The 24137-nt window shown below is 45.1% G+C and overlaps 1 protein-coding gene across 3 annotated transcripts in view; it reads left to right on the forward strand.

The window, feature by feature from the left end:
* The window catches only part of ACVR1C (activin A receptor type 1C), a 29091-nt gene extending 6815 nt beyond the window's left edge, over window positions 1-22276 (forward strand). The window contains exons 2-8 of one of the 3 annotated variants that reach the window (XM_030580103.1): window positions 11820-12059; window positions 14963-15193; window positions 16311-16478; window positions 17291-17447; window positions 19095-19219; window positions 20097-20227; window positions 22094-22276. In XM_030580103.1, coding sequence (XP_030435963.1) covers window positions 11820-12059; window positions 14963-15193; window positions 16311-16478; window positions 17291-17447; window positions 19095-19219; window positions 20097-20227; window positions 22094-22219 — 1178 coding nt within the window. In that variant the 3' untranslated portion in view covers window positions 22220-22276. The remainder of the gene's footprint in view (window positions 1-11819; window positions 12060-14962; window positions 15194-16310; window positions 16479-17290; window positions 17448-19094; window positions 19220-20096; window positions 20228-22093) is intronic. The other 2 variants (XM_030580104.1, XM_030580105.1) reach the window with 2 other exon arrangements.
* The last annotated feature ends 1861 nt before the right edge of the window (window positions 22277-24137 follow it).

Raw genomic sequence — 24137 nt, forward strand, 5'->3', positions numbered from 1 at the left:
ATGGCGCTCCATATATACTCCTGCCGGCCCACCCGCTCCTCAGTTCCTTCTTACCGCCCGTGTCGGTCGTTGGAACAGTGGAGCGCGGCTTAGCTGACCTCCACTTCCCTAGCTACTCGTTTTCTCGTATATAATTATGCAGTTATAACCCTTTTATATATATATTTGTATGGTTATACGGGTTTTCTTTGCTAACATGGTTAGTTTAGTTAGCGGGGTTCAGGAAGTAGCCCCTTCCATGAGCCCAGTGCCGGAGCCATGCATGGCTCACCGGGTTTTAAAAGGGGCCCGGCCTGCCAGAAGCCGCGGCCGAAGAGAGATCTACATGACTCCTGTTTGAAGTGCCTCAGGGCAGATAAGTGCCCCATTTGCAAGGCCGAGAACAAAAAGGTGCGGGACTTTCACTTACCCCTCCACCTTGGGCGCCGAGCGATATTCAAGCGGCGGGCAGAAGCGCCTCGGCACCGGACCCCGCCGGTACTACCAAGGCCTTTCGGCACCGACCGTCGCCGGCACCGATGTCGACTCGGCACCGCTCCCTTCTTCCGAGGTCGAGAGAGTCTACGATTCCTGCTGGTGCCTGGCGGCTCCCCGGCACGCGCCGTGGTTGAGCCCCCTGCTCCCGCTGCTTCCGTGCCACCTGCATCGCAGCCAGAGAGCTCGCCTAAGTTGCGTTACCCGGCACCGGCACCTGCAGAGGCACCGATGACTTCGGCTCCGTCGATTCCAGTCCCCCAGGACCACGAAATCCGGTGCCTGGCAGCTCCCCGGCTCGCGCCGTGGTAGAGCTTACTGCTCCTGCTGCTTCTGTGCCAACTACACCACAGCTAGAGAGGTCGTCTAGGATGGCTCGCCCGGCACCGACGACGTCGCCACCGTCGATCCCGGTCCCACGAGGGCCGTAGAATCCGGTGCCTGACGGCTCCCCGGCACGCGCCGTGGTTGAGCGTATTGCTCCTGCTGCTTCCGTGCCAGCGGCACCGCAGCCAGAGAGCTCATCCAAGTCGGATCGCCCGGCGCCGACACCTGCTACGGCACCGATGACGTCGACACCGTCGATCCCGGTCCCACAAGGGCCGTAGAATCCGGTGCCTGACGGCTCCCCGGCACGCGCCGTGGTTGAGCGTATTGCTCCTGCTGCTTCCGTGCCAGCGGCACCGCAGCCAGAGGGCTCGTCTACGTTGGATCGCCCGGCACCGACACCTGCTACGGCACCGATGGCGTCGGCACCGTCGATCCCGGTCCCACAAGGGCCGTAGAATCCGGTGCCTGATGGCTCCCCGGCACGCGCCGTGGTTGAGCGTATTGCTCCTGCTGCTTCCGTGCCAGCGGCACTGCAGCCAGAGGGCTCGTCTACGTCGGATCGCCCGGCACCGACACCTGCTGCGGCATCGATGGCGTCGGCACCGTCGATCCCGGTCCCACAAGGGCCGTAGAATCCGGTGCCTGACGGCTCCCCGGCACGCGCCGTGGTTGAGCGTATTGCTCCTGCTGCTTCCGTGCCAACGGCACCGCAGCCAGAGAGCTCGTCTACGTCGGATCGCCCGACACCGACACCTGCTGCGGCACCGATGACGTCGGCACTGTCGATCCCGGTCCCGCAAGGGCCGTAGAATCCGGTGCCTGATGGCTCCCCGGCACGCGCCGTGGTTGAGCTCCTGCTCCGGCTGCTTCCATGCCAACGGCACCGCAGCCAGAGGGCTAGTCTAAGTCGGCTTGCCCGGCACCGACAACGTTGGCACCGTCGATTCCAGTCCCACAAGGGCTATCGAATCCGGTGCCCGACGGCTCCCCGGCACGCGCCGTGGTTGAGCGTATTACTCCCGCTGCTTCAGTGCGGACGGCACCGCAGCCAGACAGCTTATCTAACTCGGTTCGCCCGGCACCGGCACCTACCGGAGCTCTGATGACCTCGGTACCGTGGATCCCGGTCCCACGAGGGCCGTCGAATCCGGTGCCTGACAGCTCCCCAGTACGCACTGTGGTTGAGCCTGCTGTTCCCTTCACGCCGGAGATGTTACCAACGGCGAGGGCTCTCAGTGCCATGACAGAGTCAGTGCTGCCTGACCCGGGCACCGCCGGTACGGGTAATACAGTCTCTTCAGGGGACTGTCCCCTGTCAGCACAGCAGAGCGGCACCGTTCATGATCACGGTCCCGCAGACACTCCACGTCCTGTCGGCACGCCGGACGCCACTGGCAGTCCCGGTGCTGTTTTCCTCGGTACTGGTCACACTCGCTGCACCGGTCGGTATCCCGTTCGCCGACCCGCTATCGGCACCGTTCCGACCTCTGGCACCGGGGCAGGTACCTTGACTCCTGTAGCCCTTCTCCGAGTTGGGCAAGGTCCGAGTGAGTCAGAGACTCTGCCTGTGCCTTCCTTTAGTACCTCCATGGCCGTCCGGACGCGCATCCGTGTCATCCCATATGCGCAGATTTTATGCTCAGGACCACGATCCTGATATGATGGCCAGCGAGCGCCAGCCCCGAAGCAGAAAGAGGCTTGGCGAATGCACAGGCTTGGCCGCCAGGTGTACTCTGCAGGGGCCCTGCAGCTCTGGGTAGCAAAGCAACAAGCCTTGCTTAGCTGCGATAATTATAGCACCTGGGTGAAGGAGTTTCTCCCTCAAAACTCCCACCTGGAGTTCGCTACCGTCTTGGAGGACGAGGGAAAGAAGGTTCCCAGAGCGTCCCTCCAGGCCTCGTTGGACGCAGCAGACTCTGCGGCCGGCACTCTGGCCTTGGGTGTCGCCATGAAGTGCATTTCATGGCTTCAGGTTTTAAAACCTCCGGCCGGAGCTGCAGTATGCCATTCAGGATTTACCCTTTGTTGGTAAAGGCATCTTCGCGGCAGAGACAGCCCCAGACTGCGAAGCCTGATGGACAATAGGGTCCTAATGCGTCTCAGCATGTATACGCCAGCGACCAAACGCAAGCCTTTATGGCCCCAGCCGCCATACTCTGTGCCTAGCCAGAGGCAGAACTCTGGCAAACGGCAAGGCCACGGTGGTCGCAGACAAACGTCAGGACCCCTAAAGAGCCAAAGTCAAGGTCCTTCGCAATTACCACTGGGACCAAAGACGGACCTCCCAAGGTTCGCCTGAGGGCGGTGTACCAGTCGCAGGACGGGATCTCGATCCCGCTTTTTCCTGGCATGGCCCCAGTTACTTTCAGATCGCTGGGTCCTGCGCACGATGGAGCATAGGTACCACCTTTAATTTGCTCCAGCCCTGTCCCACTTCAGCGGACGAAAGGGGCAAGGGGTTTTACCCCCGTTATGCCCTAGTCCCCCACTTGAACACAGGTCTCAGACCTTCTTGGTCCTGCACGGACTCAACCGGGTTAGGATAAGGTTGGAGTTCTGCATGGTATCCCTGGGAACCATTATTCCATCCTTGCCTCCTGGGGGCTACTGTGCCGCCCTGGATATGAAGCACGCGTACTTTCGCAATGCCATCTTCCCTCCACACGGGAGATGCCTCCGCTCTATAGCCGACTGTCAATACTCCCGGTTTACGGCCATAGTCGCCGCCTACCGTCGCTGATGTCGGATATGCGTTTTTCCGTATCTGGACGATTCGCTTATCCGAGGAGACTCTGAGACACAAACCACTCAGCCGTGGACATCGTCACGGTCTTATTCACAGGTCAAGGCCTGCTGTTTACTATAGAGCAATCCACTCTGGTTCCCACGCAGAGGTTGGGCTTCCTAGGGGCTCTCCTGGTCTCCTACCTAGCCGGAGCCTGCTTATCACAACTGCGGTTTTAGGCGATGGCAACAATCATCTGAGGTCTGAAGGCTTCCCAACGACCTCAGCTCGTTCTTGTCTCAGTCTCCTGGGTCCATGGTTGCCCGCAAGTTTGTAACCAAACACGCCAAGCTCCGCCTCCATCCTCTCCAAGTCCGGCCCACCTCGGCGTACCGCTTGGACAGGGAGCCAATGGTCATGGTAGTTACCGTTCCCTCGAACGCCTTAGGCTCCCTAGAGTGGTGGCTAACTTCCTCCTTGGTGTGGACAGGGATGCGGTTTCATCCGCCCCAGCTCTCACTGCCCCTGACGGCGGACGCATCATCTCTCTGCTCGAGTGCTCATGGTCACCTCCGAGCTTAAGGCCTTTGGTCTTCTAGGGAGCTGGCATTCCTCATTAATGCTCCAAAAATGAGAGTAGTCCGCCTGGCATGCCAGGGGTTCCAGCGGCAGCTGCGAGGCCGTTGTATCTCGGTGTTTACAGCCAACACAATGGCCAGGTGCTTCATAAGTATTCAGGGGGGACATAGTCCTCCCCCCATTTTTTGTCAGGAGGCCATCCATTTCCGGGTCTTTTGCATGGCCCACTCGATGGAGCTGGCGACGTCCTTTCTCCCAGGCGTTCGGAACGTCTTACCTCTTTGACTCAGCAGGTCTTTCCTGTCTTACGAGTGATCACTCTGCCCCATGTGAGGCGTCCCGCTTTCCGGAAGTGGAGATGTTTCCTCACACAGACCTGTTCGCTCACCGCGAGAGCAGGAAATGCCAGGTGTTCTGCTCCTTCCAAGGTCTCTCCTCGGAATCGCTCTTGGACGCATTCCTGATGTCGTGGAAAGGCCAACTGCATTATGCCTTCCCACTGTTCCCACTGGTTCATTAGGTCCTGCTCAAACTCCGCAGGGGCAGAGCGCGTATCATCATGATCACTCCAGAGTGGTCCAGGCAGCACTGGCATACCACGTTGCTCGGCCCGTCAGCCCAGACCTCATCACTCAGGGCAACGACAGGCTTCGTCTCTCGGACCTGCAGCCTCTTCGCCTCACGGTGGCTGCTGCGTACCTGAGTCGGGGTGACAGGCAGCCTTCCACCTGGTCAACGTACCGGGCCAGGTGGAAGCGTTTCTTTTACAGCTGCAATACGCTCGATCTTGCTCCTGCTGAGGTCTCGATCCCCTCTATTTGGCCTGCCTCTGGCCTTCAGCGGCAGGACCTGGCGGTATCATCGCTGAGGATACTCTCGGCAGCCATCTCTACCTTCCAGCAGGCTAAGATGGACGTTCAGTGTCCCACGCTCTATGGGTTCGAGGTCCCTCAAGGGCTTGGAGCGCTTGCACCCTCGGGTGCGCCGCTCAGCCCCGCCCTGGGACCTCAACCTAGTCTTGGCCAGACGGGTCTCTGAGATCAGAGCTCTTACGGGGGTTCCGCCGTACACTAGGTTCCACAAAGACAAGGTGCAGTTATGACCGCACCCGGCTTTCCTCCCTAAGGTGTTTTGGCCTTTCATGTTACCCACAGCTCAACACAATGGGCATAACCGTTGCACTCCTTGGACATCTGTGGAGTGCTCGCATTATATTGACAGAATCATTTCCTAAGGTGCCCCAGCTCTGCCCCGGTAGCGGGCCAAAGGGAGGGCTTGCTTGTTTTCCTCTCGGAGGATCTCATCTTGGGTGATGGCGGACATCCCCACTTGTTATGATTTGGCTCATATTTCCCTAAGCCACATCACTGTGCATTCTACCAGGGCTCAGGCTTCATCTGCCGCCTTGCTGGCTCGTGTTTCTACCCACGAGATCTGTCGCGAAGCTCCATTGGTCCTCGGTCCATACCTTTGCTTCGCAGTATGCCCTGGTTCAGCAGTCAAGAGAGGCTGTAGCCTCTGGCTCGGCAGTTTTATTCTGCCACATTTCACTCCGACCCCACCGCCTTTGTAAGGCTTGGGATTCACCTAACTGGAATGGATATGAGCAATCACTCGAAGAAGAAAAGACGGTTACTCACCTTTGTAACTGTTGTTCTTCGAGATGTGTTGCTCATATCCATTCCGCACCCGCCCTCCTTCCCCACTGTCGGAGTAGCCGGCAAGAAGGAACTGAGGAGCGGGTGGGCCGGCAGGAGTATATATGGAGCGCCATGGTGGCGCCACTCTAGGGGGCGACCTGCCGGCCCACTGAGTTGCTAGGGTAAAAGTTTTCCGACGAATGTGCACGCGCGGCGCGTACACCTAACTGGAATGGATATGAGCAACACATCTCGAAGAACAACAGTTACAAAGGTGAGTAACCGTCTTTTCCTATCATCAAATATACCTGAAATATTAACTGAGACAAGGCTTTGGTAACTTCTCATGCTGCCATGGTTCAGGGGCAAGCTGCACTCAGGATCTTTTCTCCCAGTGTGTCCAGTGGGCGCTGTTTCCAAGTGACAAGCTGTTGGATAAACACCATTATCCCCAATTTACAGATGGAGAAACTCATGCACAGAGTTATGTACAGGCTTGCAAAATTGTCATGAAACTTTATCTGCTCAGGTGCAAAATTGAGTAGCTTGCCCTTTTCCATGATGACAATAAAAAAAAAAACCCACAAAACTTTATTGGCATGGTAAGCAATATTAGTATTACCTAACCTAATATACTTGTGTTCATAGTAATAGGATAGACTGGTCTTAGGCAATATATGCAGTTAGTAATGTTATTCATTTATGATTTGGTGACACACTCATACATATGATGAGATACAGACTCTACTTTTAAAGGTTTAGTTTGTTCTCCCCAGACATGCTTCTGGGATTCCAGCTTCAAAGAGTGGGGGGAAAACTGGGAGAAAGAGTGAAGAAAAAATTGACAGCTTTCATGTGTACTTTGTTGCTTGACACCAAAGCACTGAAGGGAGACAGGATATCTACCTAGACTTTGTGCTTGGGACAGAGTTTTTTTTTGTAGAAATTACATTTTTTGCCCTGTGTTTTGGGTACTGCAATCCAGGAATAGAATAACGAGGATTTATTGGATGAGATTAAAATAACAATAGTGTCACAATTTCAGGGTAACTGCATCTGTATCGCCACCTCTGCAGTCCACTCTAGGAGTGCCCAGATAGGTCTAAGAGTTCCAGCCATCACCTGTCTCTGGGCAGGAAACCGGGAGTTTTATCCCTAGCAAACCAGTCTGTCTATGAGCCAGAGCCTGTGTGCAGTTCTCTCTCCAAGGTCTATGAGCAGTGTATTGCCAGCAGTTACAAGTTACCAAACAGCTCTTGCTAAGCAAGTACATCTATTCCTAAGGTAAAAAGCATTTTAGAGAATACATAATAAAAAACAATAAACAGATTTAAACACACACACTGAACATACGAGGAGTCACCCTTCAGTCTTATGTGGCTCTAGGAGGTCAAAATTTTTACAACCCTTTGGCAAAGGTTGGAATACACCTTAGACCAGAAGGTTCTGTCCATTTGTTGGATTAGAAGGGAGCCCCTGAGTCAGTTTAAGCACAGCTTTTCTATGTCAAAAGCTCTTTCTTTGTCCGCTGGTTTCTGGAAAACCCAGTTTGATCCTGTTGATACCATTTTTAGACCCACAGCCCAAGCCTTGTGAGCCCAAGTCAGCTGACATTGGCCAGCCATGACGCTAGTGTTTTATGGCAGGGTAGATGTGCCATTAGTCTAGTTTTCTAATTGTCTGTCTTGATGGAATACTGTAGGGAATGTTCCTGCTCTTTATGTACTGATGTATGGATGATCCCATGAAATATCCAGTTCCAGCAATGTTGTGACTGTATTTACTGCATTTCCTATAGTGTCCTATTCTCATTCCAGAAGTCCAATTGTTTGTTTCAAGGAACAGTGAGGAATTGGGGCCAAAGAGCTGATTTAGTTATTTTGCTCTTTTGATAAACTTCTAGCTGTGGCTCCAATGGACTCATCTGTGTTGAGTTTCCTGAGATTTTATCTTTTACTTAGTTTACTCTGAATACACAGAATGAGATGGGGAGTGTGTGAGTATGAGGTGGGGGGTTGGAAAGCTATTATTTGTGGACTATTAGTTTGTGTTGCATAGATTTTTTTTAATGAACTTTTTGTATATGCTGCCAGTGCTTTGGATCAATGATTCCCAAACTTTAACAAGCTGTGAACCCCTTTCACTAAAATGTCAAGTCTCGTAAACTCCATCCTAAAAATGAATATTTCCAGGGATTTTCTCCTTTATAAAAGCAGTGGTCTTGGAAGTATAAAATTTGTTTTTATGACAAGCTTATTACACACTGTTCTTATTATTGATCATTACAGTATTTTTATTACATTATGAAAATGGCAACGCTCTTCCAAGATCTCACTTTTGTAGCTTGTATCATTTTGAAGAAATCTCTTATAAGACAAGGCTCCTACGTTTCATCAAGGAGTATCAAATGTGAAATAGCATGAAGGTATTTAAGAAGCCAACTCAGAGTTCCTCCTACACAAGCATTCAGGTCTTGAGCAGTCCAGGCAAGCAACACATGTTACAACAAAGCCTAAACTTGTTCTTTATAGTAATATAAAAAAATACTAGCTATTTAATTTTAAAAACAGCAAAAAATACCCACCTCCATTTCTTGTAAGGAGTCCTGAAGTTTAAATCTCCTCAGCGTGATAGATATGCTTGCTTTGATCTGCTTAGCTCTTGGAAGTCCAGGGCTCTGGGCTGCTGGCTTCGAGTTTGTCCCAGTCCCTAGGGACAGCTCTGTCCGGCATTAGGAAATTTTTTCACGAGAACCCTCTTAACATTTTGTGAACGCCCAGGGGTTCGTGAACCCCAGTTTGGGAACCACTGCTTTGGATTGATTAACTTTAATTGATATATTGCATATATTGAAATTTGGGGGCCAGTCCTGTAGCCCCCAGGGTTTTATGGACATTCTCCAAAGGTACATTATAGATATCAAAAGCAAGTAAATTTTGTAAAGTATAAGAACAAAAATTATGTATTGTCAGCTGTTTAATATTAAAATACCATTCTCTTCTGTTGCTTAAAAATACCCTTTAATAAAAGTTGGAAGATGCCTCATACTGTATTTTGAAATCATTAGGCAGCTGCTCTGTTTCATACATATTAATTTAGAGACAGCTTGTTTTTAGATAGTAAGTAGTTGATTGTTTTAAATGAGGGTTGCTAATTTTTTTAATTGATGTTCACTTGATGGATTTAAATAGTTAAGAAGAAAATCCTTCTCTTATGTTCCCAAGGAGATTAGCATTACACATTTATTTTGTTCATTTAGCTTAGAATTGCTGATTGTGCATTCTTTTTTTCCATGTATATTTTGAAAGTTTATATGTTGTTTGTCCCATTGATGTGAGTTTATACCCACTGTGCTCTTTTTCATAGGACCTGTCTGATAGACTCACTGTGCGTTTGGGCTTACATTGGTTAAAATAATTAACCAATCATTAAATTAATAACAGGCTGAATTTTGCACTTCCTATCCCCTGCTTCCTGGTTGGCAGCAGAGGCTAGTTTAATTTCTCTCCGATGCAACAATCAGAAGAGACTAAGGGCTTGTCTGCACTAGAAAATTGTATCACTTTAACTATACTGGTAACTTTCCCACTCCCTCACCAGTGTGGATGCAAATGTGTGTAGTTGGCAGTATTCAATTTTTATTTTTATTTTATAGTTTTGACTGATAATATAGAAGTTTATTAAGCATTTTAAAAGATTTTTCTCTTTAAATTTTCAGTCCTACAAAACTACGGGTTTAAAATATTTTTTCTTTTTTTTTCAGTTTTCACAGTTGTGGTGAATTATGGGTGATCAGAGAATTATTTAATGATAGATGTTAAGATTCAAAAAACTTTAACTTACCTTTGTCTCTCTCATAGCTACATACAGATAATATATAACATCTATATTATATATTTTTCAAAGTAGGCCAGCCATCTTCTCCCTCTATCTTCATCTCTTCCCCTTTATCCCAAGATTTTGGAAATAAGGTATCCTGAAACCCTGAGGTATAATTTGGACTGTACTGTATGTGTACCTTAACATTTTCATAAACTGAGATCAAGACTTTTGTCTCTAAAACTTTAAATGGTATAAATTAATTAAATGGGTAAGACCTTAAGTTTCTGGTTCATTCAGTGCTTTGTCAAATTCTATCTCTGGGGGTCTGATCAGTGCTTTGCTTCTGCAATTGAGCGATTAGCTTATCTACGATGACATTGTTTACAAAAGCTGAACTGTTGTCAAAACTTTGCTGCAAGTAAGTAATTTGCTAGATTTAGGGTAGTAGGTGTAACTGTAGCAAAGTTATTTTCTAGACTTGTTATACTTTGAAAAGTAAGTTGGCCTATAACACTTTGGTCTCTCAATATTTGTGTTGCATTCAGGAAAACATGCAGTTTATAAGTTTTAACTGTATTCTGAACATTATGAAGATTATATATACACTACAGTAGCATTTATAACATTTTCCTCTTGTGAACTTATACTCTGTGTTTGCAACTTCTCATGATAGGATTGCTTCTTCCCTCATGTACAAAATTATGTGTAAGTGTAAAAAATTTATCATAGATGCAATATCTTAAAATTTTATTTTGGTGAGATTTTTTTCTGTGACTATTGTAAGGAATTTATAAAAGCGAAAGTTTATAAAGCCTACCAATCTGCGAACAGTGCTTAATAGCTTAATAGTATATTACAACAGCCTGTAAATTGCATCTTTCATTGAGTGCTTGGTGCAGTCTTTTTTGCTCTGAGATAAATTTCACAGTATCTGAATGCTTAGGGTATGTCTACACTGCAGTTAGACTCCTGCAGCTGAACCATGCCGGCTGAATCTGGGGCTTAGGCTGAGGGGCTGTTAAATTGCAGTGTAGATGTTCAGTCTCTGGCTGCAGTCCAGGCTTTAGGAACCTGCGAGGTATTTGCAGTGTAGACATACTCTGTGTGACACATTCTACTGGTAGGTGCATCTCATTGATTTGGAAGGGAGTTGTGTAAATACATCCAAGGTCAGAATTGGCCACTATAGTAAAGGGCTGTGGGGGAATCAGGGTGAGAATTTTGCTGTTAAGAGTATTCTGTACAGCTGGCTTGCACACACATGTTGCAGTGATTTTTTTTTAACTGTGGTTACCAGAATTTATATAATTCTAGAGTTACAACTGCAACCTATGAAGGTGCAAAATTGTGACATTTACCTCTGTATTTGGAACTGGATTTTTTTTAAACTAGATTAGTATTTGCACTGATTCTGAGTAAATTAGAGAACAGATACATATTTTCCTGGAGTAAAAATGATTAATATATTGATCCAAAACAGGAGATGGAAATAGTGTTTGGGGAGAGAGATTAAATTTCACCTTACTTTTTGCCTCCTGGGTGACGGTAATTTAATATAAACGTTTCTGCCCCCTTACATGTGAATGTACATTAACCTGTGCTGATGTAACTATAAGATATGTCTACAGTGCAACATAAACCCCAGGTTAGTAGAACTCAAATTACCCCATGTTAGGAATTGTTGATCCCTGGGTCTCAACCTGGGGTTCCAGTGTCTACATTGCATTATGCAGGCCTGAGTCTAGCCACTCATTTCCAAGACTTTCTAGTGCCCTCCCAAAATGTGGCTGCTCTAGCCCTTTTTTTTGTGCAGTGTAGGAGAACTTGACTGTCCACCAAACTTGAGTGTCCAGAGGACCAAAAAAGTCACCTAGCAGGACTGTGGGATACTGTTGGTAGACTCCCAGAACACGAGTCCAATGGGGCTGCATCTATACTGCAAAGCAATAGGGCTTGGCTCAGGCTCTCCACCGTCATGGGTCCTGTGCCCTGGATCAGTGTAATTTGTATGTAGATAGAAAGGGGGATAGGTCTGAACCTGAGTTTGAACCTTGGGCTTCCATTGCAGTATAGACATACCCATAGAAAGTAGGGCTTTTACCCACAGTCCATTGTGTATTCAGTCATTTGGAAAGACACTCCTATTGACTTCAGTGTATTTTGGGTAATGCCTTAAAGGTAAAATTTTAAAACATTTACAATGCACTGTGTATTGATTTGTTGTAATGTATTTTTTTTAAAAGCTTCAGAATCTTCAAGCAGACCAAACCTGGGACCTGTGGTGTTGACAGTGATCGCTACTGTGCCAATTTGTATCTTGTCTATAGCTGTAATGCTGATTGTATATACATGTCAAGGCCATCATTGTACATTCAGAAAGAAGAAGCGACAAAATATTGAAGAACCTCTATCTGAGTGCAACCTTGTAAACTCTGGAAAAACTCTCAAAGATCTTATTTATGATATGACAACATCTGGGTCTGGATCTGGTATGTATGCACTCCTAAGCACACTAAAAATCTATATTTATTAATGAATAGCCAGGAGAACAGAATCACAACATTGTATTCAGTTTTCTTAGTTCAGTAGGTGAAGGGATGGCAGTTAAAGGTTTCCACTGTCAAGTACAGTACTATTGGTTTGTGTGAGTATTCCTGACGCTTAGAATGGGAAATACTATAGAACCTATAGTATCTTCTCATGATAAAGAGATTAAAAAACTGTGCCCACTGCATGAAATGTGTTGCCTTATGGAAAGAAATATATGTCATAGATTTAGGAGTTTGTCAAGATTAAGTATTGCCTAAAGAGGTTTCATGTTCATCAGGATAATTGCATGGTATGATGAGTCAATTGATGTGGGGATCTTGTTAAGTCAAAGTGATATGAAAAGATGCCACAGTGCAAACTCTATACTTCATAAATATCGTATTGGGCTGTTGGCTGTATGGACCGGATTTTTGTAACTGGAATGGTTTATTTAGAATTGAAAATAAACGGCTTAAGAAAACCAGAATTAATAAAATATGTATTTTAGACAACTCTTTGTTGAGTGCAGTCAATAGACTTAGGCCTTGTCTACATTGGGCATTTGTCACAGTTACAGCCATCTTTGGCCAGCCAGTTGTGTAGCTATTACTGCAAACCCCCAGACAGAAAACCACAATAAACACTGGTGCAGCTTACCATGGTTTCAAACAAATAGTGGTTTTGCCTGTTCACATTATAGAGTGTTCTTCAGTAGCTGCCCACTCATGGCTGTAACGGGGGGCAAATCTTGAGTGTAAGTAGGCCACAGCAGTTGTGGCATAACAGTGGATTACAGGAGTAACAGGGAATAGCCAGAAGAAAGATATCTGAACCAAGTTAAAAATTACAGCTGTTTAAATCTAAATGTCATTGTTTCTAAAAACAGGCCTTTGATACTATTCCTATGGAAAGATTGGAATACTTGATTCAAAATGTATTAACACATTAGATGAATTCTTATGTGTACGTCCTACAAAAATATAGTTTTTCATCGAGGTTAGTTGGATTAATGCTGCCAGAAGATAGTGGATTTTTTGATAATTCAAGACAATAAACCAGGTGAGGCAGGAGTCACTGTTAGATGATCCAAACAATAGTAGAATTTGAAGGTACTTTGTAAGCTGCTTCTTTTTGTATGCATTTTTATGTTTATCAAGGATAAATGTCCTAAATTCAAAGGTCAGTCTCATGATGGTGATTCTTGGGTGTTTCTTGAGCAAAACAACCAAAACTGTGTTGAAATAAATGTAGCTTTAGATTACTAAAATTGCTTAATTTTAGTTCCAAAATAAAACTAGTTTGTCATTCTTTTATTATAGGCGGGCCAGGCAGCACCTCCTATTATTAAGGTAGCCCGACTCTTCCCATTATAAGACTGAGTGTTTGGCTGAGTTTATATCTTTTGCTCAATTTTAATCATTTTAGGCTGAAATTTTCCTTGCTAGGTATCTGGGTATCCATGCAGGCTGATTTATTTGAAAATTGTAGCCAGAATGGTTCAACCATTTCCAAGAAGGCAACTAGGGAAATATACATTGTTTTGCCCATGTTTTTTTTTTAAATGTACCCCCCCCCTTTTTAAAGCTCTAGCCCCCTCTTCTTCCCACCCTCCAGTTTGTAGCAGGGACTTAAAATTTGGCAGGGACATGGCCTTTATGTGAGGGACATGCCTTTTCCATCCACTTCAAAATCCATCCTCATTTAGCTAAGTTAAAATTGTACTTTGCACATACTCAGTCTTAGATTTTAGCTACTAAACTCCCAGGAGATTCTGTCTCACTGAGCATGCTATCCTCTGCGGCCAAGCAGGACTTTCCCTGCAGTTGCAGTTTTGGGATATGTTGCAGGCCATGCTGGTCCGGGCATCTGCACTGAGAGCAGGGAGACTGTTTCTCTTTTGCTCTCAATGACTTCCCTACCAGACCCAGGCAACCTGGAGGAGGAAGCTGCTTGATTTGAATACAGAGGGGATAAAAGCTGGACATGCTAGAGTGACAGGGGGAGAAAGTTGGGAGATGAAGTTTTGTAGGGGAGACTGGCACTGGAGGTTGCTGGAGAGAGAGAATTTTTCTTTTCCCCACCAGGACACAACCAAGACCCTTTTTGAAGATTTTTGTGAAAAATGAAGCAGGCAGGCAGACAAGCCCCATCTCCAGAATAGCCATCAAGTTGGTGGTTAGGGCACTCACCGGAGATAGTGAAAAGGCAGGTTTAAGTCCCTACTCTAAATGAGGCAGAGCAGGGACTTGAACCTTTCTCACTGGTTTTTGATGAGAAATTCCATCCCGGACATGAGAAACCTTTCTCTGTCAACTTTTTATTGCAGTTGGTATGTACCTATGAAAAGTTCAGGTATCGACGAATCAGTGTTTTCGGCTGAAAAGCTGTTTGATTAAAATATTACTGACTAGCTTTACTTATTTCTGAGCCAAATGATTTACTGATTCAGCTGCTTCAGCATATGACCATCTGGAGTTAGTAACATCACTAGGATAGTTTAGAGCAAGAAGTCATGCTTATCCCTATGTCCATATGTGGAAGGTTGCCCACATTCATATATTCTCATACTAAAGATTCAGCTGAAAAGTCATGAAGAACCATGACAATATACGTACAGTTCAAGGAATGTTTCAGAGGTAGACTTACAATCCCTCACTCTGACAAGGTTTGTGCATAATTCATGCCATCTATGTTTATATACTTTTTTGTTAGTTAGAACTGGAAAAAATAGTCACAAGAAAGTGTGTGTATGTTACTTGTAAGGCCATAGTAATTATAACATATTAGAATATATGTTTTTAATTTGAATTTAATAATAATTGCTAATGCACTCTTTTACAAGTATCCTCATTCTGTTCATTAGGTTTACCTCTATTGGTCCAAAGAACAATTGCAAGAACAATTGTTCTTCAAGAAATAGTAGGAAAAGGCCGATTTGGTGAAGTCTGGCGTGGAAAATGGTGTGGGGAAGATGTAGCTGTGAAAATCTTCTCCTCGAGGGATGAAAGGTCTTGGTTTCGTGAGGCAGAAATCTATCAGACAGTTATGCTGAGACATGAAAACATCCTGGGTTTCATTGCTGCTGATAACAAGGGTATATAGTATTTCCAAACCTAGTTTCACAATGTTTGTTCTCTGCACTATGGCAGCCCAATGAAATTGATTTTTCCACAACCCCTGCTCTAATTTGCTAAAACACAGGAATGTGTTTTTAATGATTTGAGGAGCTGATTAGGAAAATTAATTTTAAATCTGATCATTAGGATTGTGAGATTAGTTTACAATTTTTAGGCTGCAGTACTGCCTTAAGCAGGCCTTTGTATCTGCATGGAGCCTTGAGATTCTGCACAGATGCAGGGGTCTGTTTGAATGGAGTTCAGTGTGGGGTTAGGGCCTCACTGATTTAAGTGAAAGTTTAAATGAGTCCTATATCTTATCAGGTAGTTCAGTAATTAGAATAATGCTTGGTAAAATATTACTGAAAGATTGACTATTTATTTATGCTATCACCTTGATAATCAAGCTGCATCAATGCTTTATACCTTTCATTTTAAGCCATACATCTATAAAAATAGATCACTTTATATAGATACCTTCATAGCAGCAAAAGAACTAAATATGGCAATACAGCCAAGGAAGTAAAGTATGATATGAGAATGTCTTGAAATTCAGGATTGCTGTACAAAAACCTTTAGAGATGAACTAATGTTTTTTACATTCCGAGAGCTACAAGAGTTGATGGTGATCTTGCTATCGCTGCAGAACAATGAGCTCCATTTCCTTTGGTTCTCTGATTTTTGGTACTGTCACCAGCTTTTGTGAGGGGAAACAGAGCACCACTCATTTTGGGGGGCCATATATTCAAAAGGACTTAGCTTCCAGAAGCTCCTGTTGTTCTCAGTGGGAAGACTAGTGCTAAGCACTTAATGAAACTCTGGCCATTAATCTGTTGGGATCTCTGTGCTGTGTAATATACCAGATACACAATGCAAAATGGATGCAGTCAGCCTCCCTTAGTGGGTGTGCATATCCACTTTGAAATTCTGGAATTGAAACCACTTCTGTGGCATGGGGGCTAAAAAAGAGTGATTAAATAGGTGTGGTTGTTTGTTTTTAAGATCAGCTCACCTTGAAAATCCTGACCCTTTTGTGTTTGTTATATGTATGGCTAGTTCTTTACAATGTTAAATACGATTATTTTCTTTTGGTAGATAATGGAACTTGGACTCAACTGTGGCTTGTATCTGAATACCACGAGCAAGGCTCCTTATTTGACCATTTGAACAAAAATGCTGTGACCATTGATAGTCTGATCAAGCTGGCACTTTCAATAGCTAGTGGTCTAGCACACCTTCATATGGAGATTGTTGGTACACAAGGTATTTGTATTTCTCTTTCATATATCCTTTTTAGGAAATATGAGTGGAAACTTTGGGTGATATTTACAGAAATGCTGTAGTTTATTAGTCAGAAGGAATGGTAAAGACTTCTTTTACAAGAAACTTGGTATTTTAGTAGCTGTCTTTACAGTTTGTAAAATAAATTAAATAGAACCCTAAATGTAGACAGTGCTTTATAAATAGAGGGTGAGACACGTTACATTTCTAGTGGTGTTTGCAGTCTACACAGCTGCCAAAACATCTAGCAGTACAAATTCTGCAGCATCCTGAAAATAGAAAATTTTGGAGTTGCATAAAATTAATTGATTTTAATTTCAAACAATATAAGGAATATTATACTGATTTGCATTTTCATTTCATTGTCATTTTAATTAAATTTTACAACGGAGGTTTTCATTTATCTGAAACTGCCACAAGTTCTCCAGTCCACTCCACTGGAGTGCCACAGAATCCAGGGGATTCTCCAGTGTTGACTAGTTTTTTTACATGTCCATTGGAGAAAATGGGATATAAGAGGCATGCACCAACCAATGCATATCTGAGTAGAGAGAAGCATGGAGAAAAAGATATTTTTGGTTCTTGAAACATGACTGCAGTTTGGGAATAAAGAAAATATATGAACAAAAGATGCCTTCATTAGGCTTCTCTGGTTATCATTGGAACACATCCAGAATCTCTATTTTGTGCTAAATACAGCCCTAATTTTTCTATGTTGAGATGGGAGATGTCAATAAACAAGCTATGTTTTAAGATTCACAATAATGCTTTTAGTTGCCTTTTTGTCTTAACAGGCAAACCAGCTATTGCACACAGAGATCTGAAATCTAAGAACATCTTAGTGAAAAAAAATGAAACCTGTGCCATTGCAGATTTAGGACTTGCTGTGAGACATGATGCTGTATTGAACACAATTGACATACCTCAGAATCCTAGAGTGGGAACAAAGAGGTAAGATATTTTAAATAGACAAGATATGTATTTTTACATAAATATTAGGGAATATCTTTTCAGTGTGATTTCCATTTCTGTGCAATTTTTGAGTACTGTTGCAGTTACTACCCCCAAGAGTGCTGACTGGACGCAATGTGGCTGTCATTACTATGGGCAGGAGGACCTAAAGATATGTGGGGTGCATAAGCTAGAAGCCCTGCCCAGAACGCCCTCCTGCAGGCATAAAGTAGCATAAAAACCGTCCTTTACCTGTAAGGAGTAAAGAAGCTCAAATAACCTGGTTGGCACCTGACCAAAAGGACCAATAAGGAAAGAAGATACTTAAAAACCTTCCTCTTCCCCTTCCCCCCAACCCCATTTGAAAGCATCTGGTTAATATGAATACTAAAGCTAGTCAGATGAAAGACTAGTTATTAAACACCTTATCACAGGGTGACATTGGCCTTTTAAGTGGGAGCCGGGTCTGTGCACTTGTGCCTTATCAGCACAGTGCAATTTGGCCAGGGCTAAGAGGGCACCTGAGTATAGAGCAAGGAAAAGAGAGACCTGGTGAATCAGAGCTGCCTAAGTGGGAGTTGGGCATGGGAGAGATGTCTGTGGAAGGTCCCAGAAAGAAGCAGAAGGTGTTTCCTGGAGGAAGGCTGGAGGCAAGGAGAACAGCAAGAGAGGTTTGCTGTCTTCAGCAGAGGGGAGTTGCCTGCCTGCAGGCTCTAAGCTGAAGAGCTAGAGCCAAGGCCAGAAAGGGCTGAAGGTGGGGGAGCAGCGGAAGAGCTTACGTGTTGACATCTCCACGGCTGGAGTCAGGAGTGAGCAAGGGGAGTGAGGGATGCTTCCCTGGCAAGGACGCTCCCATCAGAGAGGCTCTCTGGGAGTCGGTGGGTGGTATGTGAGGCATCAAGAGACGAGATGTCTGGAGTTTTAATGACTGCTTGCACTAACATGAGAAATGTACTATCTGTTTGGGACTTATATTTTGGACCATTTGTTATAACCAGCCCTAAAGAGGGTGGTTGTGTAGCAAGAGAGCCTGAAGTGGAGTTAGGGACTCTAAAAAAGGGAAACTGAGTCAGGCATGCCTGTCATGCCACAACCTGTTGCAGGAGGGCACTCTGGGCAAGGCTTCCAGCTTATGCACCCCACATATCTTTACGTCCTCCTGCCCACAGTAATGACAGCCACATTGTGTCCTGTCAGCACTCTTGGGGGTAGTAACTGCAACACTTTTCACCCTTGACTGCATGTTCAGCTGCTACCTTTACTCCACTTTTTACTGTGGTTAGAATTCATTTTCATTGTCTTTCAAGTCTTTGGTACTTTTCCACACTAATTTCATTACGTTCAATTAGTTTTTCTTGTAGAGCCCAGTTTATTAATGAAAAGCAAAACAAGCATTGAGATGGAATATAAATAGAGGTGGAATAAAGTTCTTTGGCCAGTGTAGCTACCTACCTCTCACACTTGCATAGGTATTAATCATTTAGCCACATGTAAGGATTTTCATCATAGAAAGTCCCTTGTTTGACACGCTAGTCAATGGTAATTGAAGATGGCTCTCCAACATGTTCCCAACCCCCTCCATGTCAAATATTAGAATCTTCGTTAGAACTTTTGTAAATTGTGCATGTGTGTGTAACTTGTTTAAAGGTACATGGCTCCTGAAATACTTGATGATGTAATGAACATGAGCATCTTTGAGTCCTTCAAACGTGCAGACATATACTCTCTTGGTCTGGTGTACTGGGAGATATCACGAAGATGCTCAATTGGAGGTAAAATTTTTGGCTGTTGTATGTTGCATTCCAGACTTGATAAAAATAATTTAAAGGATTTTAAAGGAAATATGTTCATTCAATATATGAATGTCATTTTTAACTGAATGTTCCAGATTGTGGAAGGAGAAATAGTTGTATGACTTAAAAATTTCCCATCGAGCAATTACTGATATGAAAGAGTTAACAAGTGAATAAATAGGAGTTAATGTCTACCTGATTTAATTATTCTGAAATATCAAAAGCAACAAAACAGATATGTAAATTATTTTTCACTTCCCCTGTCAAAGAAACTAATGTATATAGTAGAACTCCGTAGAAAACCAGTTCCTCCCATGAATTTCCCTACTGATCGGTTTCCAATCTGCAAGAAGTTTATCTTTCAAAATCTTGATCTGAAAACCCCCACAAAACTAACCTCCCATGATGATGAACTTGTGTGCTTGCAATATGAAAATAAGGGACTCATATTATCAGGGAAGGCAATAGACATGCTCACATTCTGTAGAGTTTAGGTCGCAAGAGTTGGCAATAAAGAAACCTCTACTAGTTTGGATTTTATATGGTTCTGAACCAAGAAGGTGAAACTCTATTCTCTCCCCACTTCAGCCAGATCTTTTTGACTCCTAAGCCTCCTTCTCCCAAGGACCCAAGACCATTCACCTTATCTTTGTTATCTTTAGTGGCCTTCTTCCCAGGACTTCTTCCAACCAGATCTTTTTGGCCTATCCACTGCTGCAGTCCAAAGGGTTTTCTGGTGCAGGGGGTAAAGCTCTTCCATTCCAGAACTCAACAGGGGTATCTAAAATGAGCACAAGGACAGTGATGTTTAGTAGGGAACCTGCTTAGGGATTATCGTTTCTTTTTCCTCTTGTAGGAATCATTGAGGAGTACCAGTTGCCTTACTATGATGTTGTGCCTTCGGATCCCTCAGTAGAAGATATGAGAAGGGTAGTTTGTGAACAGAAACTTAGACCAAATATCCCAAACCAGTGGCAAAGTTGTGAGGTGAGTTCCCTCTCTACCTCCATTTTTAGAAGAATATTTAAATTTATTCTTTAAGGCTGAGATTTTCAAAGTAGCCCAGAGGAGTTAGGTGCCAGACTTCCATTGTATTTCACTGGGATTTGGATGTCTAGCTTCTTAGCTGGAAGAAGCAAGGGGGGCTTTTGAAAAGTGTGGAAGAACTTAAATGTGCAGGTTGGGTCACTCTGGAGCCAGTCTCTAACCCGAACCCCTCTCTCTAGTATATGCTGTGGTGAGCTGGAGCTGGTTTGCACCATTTCATGTGAACTGGTTTTTTAATTTTGAAGCAGTTTTAGAACCAGTTGTTAACCCGCTTCCCTGTGAGGGGGCGCTGCAGCTTTGATGGGCTCCGGCCAGGAAGTGATGTAATTCCTCTGGCCGCTGGGGGTGCTGTGCTTCGGGAGCCATGTGGGCTGCTGCCTGGCCCTGGGCATGGGCCCTGTTGCTGCTGCTGCTCCCCCGACCTCTGGCCCTGGGGCTCCCGCTGCTGCCTGATGTGTCCCTGGCTGCTCTGCTGGGCCTGGGCTGTGTCCTGCTGCTTGGGCTGCTCCGAACCGCTCTCCCCGTGAGTACCCGCCACCCTGCCTGCAGCCAGCCTGTCTCCACCCCTGTTGCACCCCCCACCTGCAGCCAGTCCCTGCCCTATCTCCAGCCAGCCCTTGTCTCCAGCCAACCCCACAGCCAGCCCCTACCCGCAGCCAGCCCCTGCTGTGCCCCCTGCCCTGCCCGCAGTCAACCCCTGCTGCACCTCCCTGCCCAAAGCCAGCCAGCCCCGCAAGCCTCTTTCTCCAGCCAACACCTGCCGCACGCCCCTGTGGCCCTGCCCAAAGCCAGCCAGCCCCACACCCCCCTGTCTCCAGCCAGCCCCACACCCCCCTGTCTCCAGCCAGTTCCATGCCCCATGCCCCTGTCTGCAGCTGGACCCACGTCCAGTAGTGCCCTGCAGTTCCCAGGGCAGTAAACTTGCACACCTGCTTCAATGAGGGGGGCAGGGAGCAGCTGGGACCCACACATGTGCACACCCTAGGGTGACCAGACAACAAGTGTGAAAAATCAGGATGGGAGTGGGGGGTAGTAGGAGCCTATATAAGAAAAAGACCCAGAAATTGGGACTGTCCCTGTAAAATTGGGACATCTGGTCACCCTAGCACACTCCCAGGGAGTGGCAGGGACCCACATGTGAAACAGAGCTCATTTCTAGTTCAGGCCCATCTTTTTAAAGAAGAACTTTAGGTAGGGTTAACATACATCCATATTTTCCTGGACATGTCAGGCTTTTTGGTTCTTAAATTGCTGACATAATTTTTATTGTTAAGTATGACTCCCAATGACTCAATGCATTGCCACTTCTTATGGAGAAAGGTACAAAAAATACATACTGTGGCACATCCCTTAAGTCAGAACTTTTTAAAGGGAACTAGTTGTTAAGATTTTGGCAGCTCATCACTGAGTATATGGGAAGGCAGCAGGCCTTAGGGAAGTGGGTAGTCCCGCCTCCACCTTGCGTGCACTCTAGTACACCTTTTCCCGCTCCCCCCACAAATACCCACTGCTGGGCATTGTGTGGCCTCCTCTGATGCCCATTCAAAACTCCTCCCCTGGTGAGTGCAAGAAAGGGGCATTTTTAAGGTGAATATGGTGAAATGGGCCTGACAGCACTGAATATCAAATGTCAAAAACTTTTTCTCCTTATCTGAACCAGAAAATGAGGTAACTTTTCTGTCATTTCTGCTGGAATATTATTTCAAAGTATATTACTACACCTGGCATTGGAGTATTTTTAATTGATTGCTGCGCTGAAGCAGTGGATTTTTTTAATCATAAACCTCTTTTTTTCTTTGTCTTAAGGCACTCCGAATCATGGGTAGAATAATGCGTGAGTGCTGGTATGCTAATGGGGCAGCTCGACTGACTGCGCTCCGCATTAAGAAGACCATTTCACAGCTCTGTGTACATGAAGATTCCAAAGCCTAAATGGGTGATTTGGGGGAAGGAGGAAGGAATCATTCTCCATCTTTTTACATGTGATTTTTTTTTTGTCTACCTCACATACGTATATACAGTGCAGTATTTAAGTGCCCAAACCACAGCACTGAAAAATAACTTCATAGTTGGCTACAACCAGCTGCAGCTTTTAGCTGGTTTTGCTGTTTTTATAAACCAAATCACCAACTCATGTTGGTTTTTAAAATGCAAGTTCATATTAAGAGCTATGAAACAACATTCCACATTTAAACAATTTTATTATTCTTAAACTTTTTATTCTAGTTAAAACCAAAATACACTGTTGATGGAATGTATGGGTTTAAAGACAGGTATGTAAAAGAAACCACATATGTTTTAGCCTCAAACCAAGAACAGGCCAAATTCATTGAGCTTCTTAGGTGTTTTCCCATAGAATTCTGTAGAATATATTATAATAAAGTGCATTTATAGATTTTTATATTATATTTATCATTTAGTAACCGAACAAATAAGAATGTTCCACTGAAAATTTATACTGTGAAGCTAAAGTAAACATGTGAGTCTGTCAGTCTCTCCCTCTCTTTTTAAAAATATTTGTTATTACAGCTCCATTTGCAACACCATAGTTAAGGTTTGGCTGTATTTTTGTTATGTACCCCTATTTCAGGGATTAATCAAACAGCCATAAACACCTCCTCTGTGCTAACTGTTTAAAAATATCAGCCAAGGACCAGGTTTTCTTTTTATCAAATTGTGAGGAAAAGTAATTTGGGCAGTATTTCCTGGTATTTGTGGGAAAAAAATTATAGGAATGCTACAGTGTAATCTAAAAAGCATGTATTTTTAATCATCCTTTTTATAGACCGTTAGTCAATGTTTTAGTGTCTTTTGGTATTTTGCAGAGTGAGAAGATCTAACAAAGTTATTTGCTGTAAGAGCACAGTAAAATTGACCCAGATGCAGAGACTCATACAAGTTAACCTGTACCCTGTATACACCAGCACAGATGTTTGTGTTTGAGGGGGGCCGAGGTGAAGTCCACAAGATCTGTAACTGTGAACCAGCAACTCCCACACTGTGGTACAGACAGTGCTCACAGAGGTGGTGCTAGCCCATTAGGGACCCTATGCAGGAATATTTTGACCTGCCCCCACACAACACATAATAAGTGACTGGGGGCCCCCTTGATCTGCTCAGGGCCCTAAGCAATTGCTTAGTCTGCTTAGCCTAGTGGTGGCTCTGAGCGTTCAAGACTGTAGGCTGGAGCAGTAGTACTCATGAATGGCTGTATTGCAGTTCCTGTGCTCTGACCTGGCTTTGGGGCATGTATTTCCCTCCTGCAAACCACTTCCCCCATGCTTAAATTATTTTTAAAAAGTCCAATCCACTCTGCAGACACAGGAACTTTTTCAGTGTTTCTAGCACAGGAATGTAATAAGCATGTGCAACAGTTGAAGAAAATCTGTGGATTTAAAGAGCCAAGGGTGCCAGAATCTTTGTTTTGGGTTGGGGGATGGAGGGATGGCACTGGTGCAGGAACTGGAAGGGTGAGGGGACCATTTCCCCCATAGTTTTTAACATGAGTATAGTTTGGGGGGCAGCGTTAGCGTCCTTAACCAGACTGCAGGCCTGGGGCAGGTGTAGAGCAATGTGGGCAGGAGCTACGCTTTCTAGTGGCATTTCCTCCCCAAATTGCAAGCCTTGGGCAGGAGTGGAGAGGCACTGGTAGGGGCTGCAGTTCACGGGGGAGGGAGCCCATCACCCCCTCCCTGCAAATTGCAGCTCCTGCTGACGCCTCTCCAAGCCTGCCCAAAGCTTTCAGTTTGGGGGGGGGGGGCAATACCACCCCTACCCCTCAAACTACACCCATGTTAAAAAGTGGGGAGAGCATGGCCCCCTACTCCCCGGTTCTGGCATCATTGTTCAA

The sequence above is a fragment of the Gopherus evgoodei genome, chromosome 11 (genome assembly GCF_007399415.2).
Source record: "Gopherus evgoodei ecotype Sinaloan lineage chromosome 11, rGopEvg1_v1.p, whole genome shotgun sequence".
NCBI classification, from domain to species: Eukaryota; Metazoa; Chordata; order Testudines; family Testudinidae; genus Gopherus; species Gopherus evgoodei.